Raw genomic sequence first — 7,653 nt, forward strand, 5'->3', positions numbered from 1 at the left:
TGTTTTAACCTACTAGTTAAATGACACAAAGCAATATATATATATATATATATATATATATATATAAGAGCAAATAGTCAATAAAACATGTTAAAAACACTTTGAAAAAGAGTTAAAAACATATGCATTCTGAAAAGGAAACACTTGATAAGTGGATAGTCCTTAATCCGCGGAGTTTCGAAGGAATACTTTCCTTCCCCTCAGAGGGTAGGGACTAGCAAAATGTGGGATCGGATTTTGCATACAAAAGTATTTGATGAAAGTGTAAGTAAGTCAAATATCTTACTTGATAACAAAAAGTGAAGCATAGGGAATATGGTGAAGAAAAATGTGATTACACGTGAATGGATAGTCTGGTGAAAGGTAAATTATCCAATGACGATAAAATCCAAAAATATGACTCCAAGAAAGTTAATTAAATTTCCATTCGCACTAGTAAAATCCAAGGAAATCGCGTAGTTGGAAGATGGTCCAAAATAATCCAAAAGGTCGAAATCCGTGGAATAATTCACAAATATGTACAAGGAAAAGGGGAGCAAATACCAATAATATTAATAAAAGAAAAATAAGATATGCGTTTAACACGGCTGCCGAGACAAAGTGTTATTAGGAAAAATAGGTGAAGAAGAAGAGAAAAAAATATTAAATGGTGATAGAATTAAATATAAAATAGAAAAGCAAATGTCAAAAGTATCCAGACAAAATGACGTTAAAAGGCGCGAAAAATATAGAGCAAAAAATAGGTCAACTGAAATGTACAGGTTATTACTTAAGAAAATGTCAGCAAGAGTTATTTAAAGGCACTAAATGGAAAAAAATAATAAATAAATTAATAAATAAAATATAAAAAATGAAATATAAAAATAAAATAAAAAAAATTTAAGGAGGAGAGGATGGCCGGTATCTGCAAATTCCGGATAAAGCAAGTAAGTATGTAAGTAAATGCATATAGTAAAGTATAAGTAAATATACATACAGGATATGAATGTAGGTAGATTGATATATTTGATAGATAGGAATATTTAAAGATTAAAACAGAAATTGCAGATAAAAACTCGGCCTAGCAAAGAAGAAATAAAGAATTAGAATAAAGGATTATTAAGATATAAAGTATTAAGAAAGTATGTAGGAAAAAACGATAATGTTAAAGAAAAATTATATATATCTGAAAGGTTAAAGTAATATCTATGTAATTTCAAAATTACCATAATTAAATTTGGTACTTATGTTTACAGAAGGAGATCGGTTCGTTTTTAGGATTTCTTATATTGTTACTTTGAGAGGAAGTAATTATAGTTATAGCTTCGGTTGTGCCGAGGCGAAATGGTTTAGAGCCTGGAGTATAAGACTTAACTTCTTTTATGATCCATTTGATTGAGAAGGGGGTATTATTAGAGTTAAGTTTTTTTAATTAAAGTGGTTAGAGAAGTTCCTTGGTTATTATTAGAATTATTGTTGTTATAAGAAGGAATCTTTTCTTAATTAATGTTGAAGTAGCGCCGATATGTGTATGTACTTTATTAAAGCTCAAGGTCTGATATTAATATTAATTTTCTGATTTGTATTAGTAAAATAGTTTGAATTTTGTTCATTGTGTTCAACAAAGGGTGGGACAATGATAGTACGACGACTTTTTTGGAGGGGATAATGAGTGTTGTTAGTAATAGGATGGCTGTTAGGAGAATATTATTATTATTATTATTATTATTATTATTATTATTATTATTATTATTATTATTATTGCTAGTTGTATGATTGTAGATGGAGGGACTGCTCGAGTGGTATATTGCTTAGTAACTATATCAGATGGAGGATGGGAAGAAGGCTAACTTGAAGACGAAATATAAGTGTCTGTTATGGGAGGATTGCGCGGGAGCTCAGTAATTGTCCATGAATATATAACATCTTTATGGATGCAATCATTATTGAGTGAGCATGGATGTTTGTTATTACAAGTACAATTAGTTTTGGGTTTAATTGTGAAAGGGATTTTTGGGGCTGATTTAATTTTCTTTGTTATTAGATGTTAAGATTTTTTGTGCTAAATTAGGCATTGTTGAATAAGAAATCCTGATTAAGTTTTTATTGAAAATAGAACTATATATGTGTGTGTATTTGAAAGAGTTTTATACAATGTTGAAGAATTCCTTAGGTATATTAGTTTTTACACTTACGCTAAATGGAGGATTAAACCAAATATTTTTCTTTCTCCTGATGCGACTGGGTGGGTTAGAGGTATTACGATTAGTATTTTGGTTTGGATTATATATGTAGACTGGTGCATTGTTATTGGTAGCGGCAGATTTTTATTATATATATATATATATATATATATATATATATATATATATATATAAAACAAGGATGTAAAACTAGTATCTGTAGATATATAATAATTATTATAGTAAATAATTATGTCAGCCCCTTTAAGAAACTCGTTTCTAATCGGTGAGCACTTTACAGTTGAAACAAAGTGCGTCAATTTAGCTCGCATGCGCAGATCATCATATTATAATCATTAGATCACTATGACAGTGGTTAAGATATTTAAAAATAAATGTTTTAATTTTAGCGATATTTCTGACGGTAGCCGTGTGGATTTGTTTCTTGCTAATGGAGTTGGAGATGACGTCGTTGCCGGGTTCGAATCTCCTGGCCGGCGGTAATCGTGACAACCTGCACTGATGAATCCCGAAGGAGTGAAACACTAGTGTCTGTAGGTATTTAATAATTATTACCGTAAATAATTATATATATATATATATATATATATATATATATAGAGAGAGAGAGAGAGAGAGAGAGAGATAGATCGATGAAGTTTGGAAAATATATACAGTAGAACCCCAGATACGACGTTAAAAAGTAGTAACCATTACAATATATAATACACGTGCATATAATCAAATAACATTATAAATAACACCGTAAGGCTAGGCAAATGCCGTAACCAGGGGCGGAAAGACTTCGTATTCCACATCGTAACATTAAAAACCCATATCCTGGAGCTACTTTATCCCGGGGTTCTATTGTATTGCAATTAAGCTACACTAGTTGTGTTTATGCTTTAATATATGTATGTATAAATAACTATTCCTTTAAATGTAACACCAAGAAAAGGAATACTGTACGTATACATGAACAGTAGTGAACTCGACATATTAGTAATTGTATAAAGTCAAAATTGTAAAAGCTCTCTTTTCTAAAGGAATTAAATAATAAACAACAAAGGTTGTGCCCCTATATCTGCTCTATCGTTCTATTCCTGGCAGGTGCTAGATTGAGCTTCTATGGTTTACCTTCTAGAATATTCGCAGCAGAGACTCGTCTAACTATAGCGACTGTCAACAATTTCCTTCATTATTTGTACCTAAAAAACTAAAAGCAAATTCCATGAGCAAAGTTTCTTTCTTAGAACTACTCGTCATAACGCACACGGCTCGGTATTTGCATACGTTGGCTACTGCTACGGCTGCTATATGCGCGTCCCTGGTCTGCTAGATGACCATTATTATTATTAAAAGTCAACGCAAGACAAAAAAAAAACAAGAGAAAGAGAGATAGAGAAAGGCTATATATAAAGAGAGGAAAATATTTATAGATAGAGAAAGTTACACACATATATATATACACATATGCACACACACACACACACACACACACACACACACACACACACACATATATATATATATATATATATATTCGTGTTCGTCCTTCGAAGTCGAAGATGACCATGACATCAGTGAGTAGAAGTATTGTTTTTGTGCTTCCGGAAATGACTTGTAAGGCTGATCCGGGCATGTAAGGCTCTCTCATAAGTTCGACAGTGGTGAGCAGGTGTTGTGGGGGGCAGAGCTTGTTGCTCTGGCTTTGCGGGTTGCACGCTTCTGTTCTGCTTTGAGGGTTCTTCTCTCTTCAGCAGTTTCAGCTCCTTTGTTGATGAGGTGACGCCAGTGAGGTCTGTCTGATGCAAGCGATTCCCAGGACTCGGTACTGATGTTGAAGTCTTTGAGGGAGATTTTGAGGTTGTCTTTAAAGCGTTTCCTTGCTGCTCCGGCTGAACGCTTGCTTTGGCACAGCTCGCCATTGTTTTGGGATTCTTTCATCTGGCATGCGGGAGGCGTGACCTGCCCATATCAGTTGGGTCTTTCGAATGGTAGTAGTTATGCTGGGAAGATTAGCACTTTTCAGGACCTCTGTCTCAGGGACTTTGTCTTGCCATCTGATATGGAAGAGATTTCGGAGACATCTCAGGTGGAAGTGGTTCGACGTTTTTTCGTGCCTTCTGTGGGTAGTTCAGGTTTCTGAGTCGTAGAGCAATGTGATGAGGACATTTCTCTCCTTTCCCAGACTTTGCTTCTGAGTCTCCCAAATGCGCTGCTTGCCTTGGCGATTCCGTTGTTGATTTTGAGATTGATTGTGGCTGTCCGAGATAGAGTGCTGTCCAGATAGGTGAAGGTCTCAACCGCTTGAAGGTTCTGTCCCTTGACTGAGATACTTGGCTCATGATACAGATTTCTGGGAGCTGGTTGGGACATAATTCGGTCTTCTTGGTGCTAATTATGGGGCCGAAGTTGTCACAGGCTGCGGAGAATTTGTTCATCTGGTCTTGCATTTCTCGCTCGTTGCTTCCCACACCTTTGTCATAGCCTGCAGGTTAAATAGCTTTCCATCTGTTCTGAATTTAATGTTGATGCCTGGTGACTGATCGCTGAAAGCGTCAAATAGCATTGCAGAAAACATCAAGCTGAACAGTGTAGGGACAAGGACACAGCCCTGTTTAACTCTATTTGTTACCGGAAAAGCCTCCGAGGGTTCACTGTCGTCAAAGACACGCCCCATCATGCTTTCATGGAATTGACGAACTACTGTGATGAAAGTACTTGGGCAACCGAATTTCTTCATTATTTTCCACAGACCATCCCGACTAACTGTGTCAAATGCCTTGGTCAAGTCGATAAAGGTAAAGGTCTCGGTGCTGTTCGATGCATTTCTCCTGAATCTGATGGGCGACAAAGATCATGCCAGTAGTCCCCCGACCGACGCGGAAACCACATTGACTCTCCGGCAGGAGTCCCTGTTCCAGGTGACCAAGTAAGCGGTTGAGAAGGATGCGAGCCAAGATCTTTCATGCTATGGATAGGAGAAAGATACCTCGGTGGTTATAGCAGGATTGGCGATTTCCTTTTCGCTTATAGATGTGAACGATTGTGGCGTCTTTAAACTCTTGTGGTAGTTGTCCCTCCCTCCACATGATCTGATACAAGCAGGTCAGCTGCTCCTGCAAGGCTGCACCACCGGACTTGTAAACCTCAGCTGGGATGGCATCTTGACCTGGAGCTTTTCCACTGACTGACTGCTGAATGGCTTTTTTGACCTCTTCGATTGATGGGGGAATCGAGCTGTTGATTGATGGGGGCTTGGGGAGACGTTCAATTGCTATATCATTGATGGCTTCAGGGCGATCGAGCACTTTCTTGAAATAGTCAGCCCATCTGTTGAGGATCTCCTTCTTTCCCGTGAGTAGAGCCGAGCCGTCGGCACTGAGCAGATGAGAGGATCCCGAAAACTGTGGTCCGTAAACTGTCCTTAGTGCATTGTAAAAGTTCTTTGTATCGTGTTTGTCTGCGTAGCCTTGGATTTCATCTGCCTTGGTACGGAGCCAGGAATCCTGCATTGAACGCAGCATGAATTAGACTTTGTTGCGCATGTTAGAGAAGATAGTTTTCTTCGCCACACAAGCTGGGTCATTTTGATGTGCTCTTAGCAGGCGGTGTTTTTCCTGCAACAAGTTGTGGATCTCAGGATCATTCTCGTCCAACCAGTCCTGGTGGTGTTTGGTGGCAGGACCTCGAACGTCAAGAGCAGCAGAGTGAACAACATCTCTGAAGGATGTCCAGCTCTCTTCAACGCTGTTGTGATTGAGATTGAAGTTTACTATGTATGCTGCTCTAGAATTCCTCTGCTGTTTTAGGACATTTCGATTTGGCTGTATTGAGCCTCTTGGCTATTTTTTTCGCCTTGCTGTTTTGTTTCACCCTGAGGCCTTCTCTTTGGTTGGATGAAGAAGTTGCATTTGGAGATGATGAGGTGGTGGTCGGTCCAACAATCAGCCCTGCATATAGCTTTGGTCAGTCTCACGTCCTGCCTGTTCTTGACTCTGGTAATGACAGTCGATTTGATACCATTGCCGAGAGTGTGAATGCATCCATGTGGTTTTATTGCGATTTGGGAGGCGGAACATAGTGTTTGTGATGTTGAGATCATGTGATGCACAGGTTCTAAGGAGGAGGAGTCCGTTGCTATTGCATTTTTCCACTCCATGCTTTCCAATGATGTTGTGCCAGGCTTGATGATCTGTACCGACACGTGCATTGAAGTTGCCAAGTATTACAAGCTTTTCCGAATCCGTTGGGGCATAGGCGCTGACCAACGTAACGCTGGTGTTTCGTCCAAAAGGTATCTACATTTTCATTAGTCTGTCGTTGATACCTTCAGAAATGCTTGCTAGTTTTGGTACGTGAATTGTTTTGATAGCAAAACTCACACCAGCTTCACGTCGCTCCTCAGCACTGTGCCCACACCAGAAGAATGTGTAGCCTCCACCAGTTTCGGTCAGTTGGTTTTGTCTGCAAAATGAGTCTCACTTAGGGCTGCAATACCAATATTGTAGCGAGCAAGCTCACGAGCTACAAGCGCTGTTCGTCTTTCAGGTCGATTTGCTTTTGCATTGTCGAGCAGGGTTCGGACATTCCACGATGCTAGACTAAACACCTTTGTTTTCTTTTTTCTTTTGTTTCAGCCGCTTAAGAGGGATCCCCGTCAGCCGCCGTATGCTGGGCAGGGTTTGGTGAAGCAGGCTGTTTTAAGGGCACATTTTCTAGCCCCGTCCTCATTCTACGGAGACGAGCAGAGCGATCCTAAAGAAGGCTGCTCGGTCACTCAGTAGGCTGCCGGACCCACCACTGTCTCAGTCCAGTCAGGAACGACCACATGTCCTGAATCGCCTACGTGTATGTTCACAGCTACAGCTTCCAGTGTATCCACACCTACTGCTTCGTCGATTCCCTGCCGCCGCAGGACTTGAGGTTAACAAAAAGTCGATGTCATGACTTGCGCTTGACTTGGATTAAAGTGGGGGGGACTTGCGTAGGATCAGCCTCACTTTCTCTTCCTGATGTGCCGGTTCATTTGGCAGGACTGTCAAGACGGCTGGGAACGAATCAGGATGCAGGAGTTGTCGGAAGGAGACTGATCTGTCTTCCTACCGCCTTAGGAGCTCCACTCCGGATTTTCTGTTGGGGTTTACTCCCTTAGCCGCTGTCTTTCCCAAGACAGCCACAAGACAGTGGAACTATTTGACCCATAGCTGGAGGTTGATTTATGAGTCACCAGGGCATATCAACACGACGGTGGGTCTGTATGTCACATGTCTGGGGGCCAACCTCCTCCGAGTCCTTGTAGTTTAGCCTGAGGCCGCAGGGTGCTCAGTTTCCATGTTTCGGTGTGTGGAACCACTACATAGGGCTTGCAGATGGAGAGGCTGTATACTGGCAGAGAGAGAGACTTGTGCATTCGGTTCCTTTTTCGCATAAATGCTAGCCAAAGGTGTTAGCTGAGAGCAAGAGATAAGCACATCTACTAATACGA

General features: G+C 39.9%; 1 protein-coding gene across 1 annotated transcript; it reads right to left on the reverse strand.

Moving 5' to 3' along the window:
• Nucleotides 1-5,131: 5,131 nt before the first annotated feature.
• LOC145254509 (uncharacterized) lies at nt 5,132-5,692 on the reverse strand. Its single transcript, XM_080113036.1, has one exon. The coding sequence runs from the start codon at nt 5,690-5,692 to the stop codon at nt 5,132-5,134; it is 561 nt and encodes a 186-aa protein (XP_079969162.1).
• Between the last annotated feature and the right edge of the window lie 1,961 nt (nt 5,693-7,653).

Source organism: Euprymna scolopes, chromosome 30, assembly GCF_053919585.1.
Source record: "Euprymna scolopes isolate OS-2025 chromosome 30, ASM5391958v1, whole genome shotgun sequence".
Classification (NCBI taxonomy): domain Eukaryota; kingdom Metazoa; phylum Mollusca; class Cephalopoda; order Sepiida; family Sepiolidae; genus Euprymna; species Euprymna scolopes.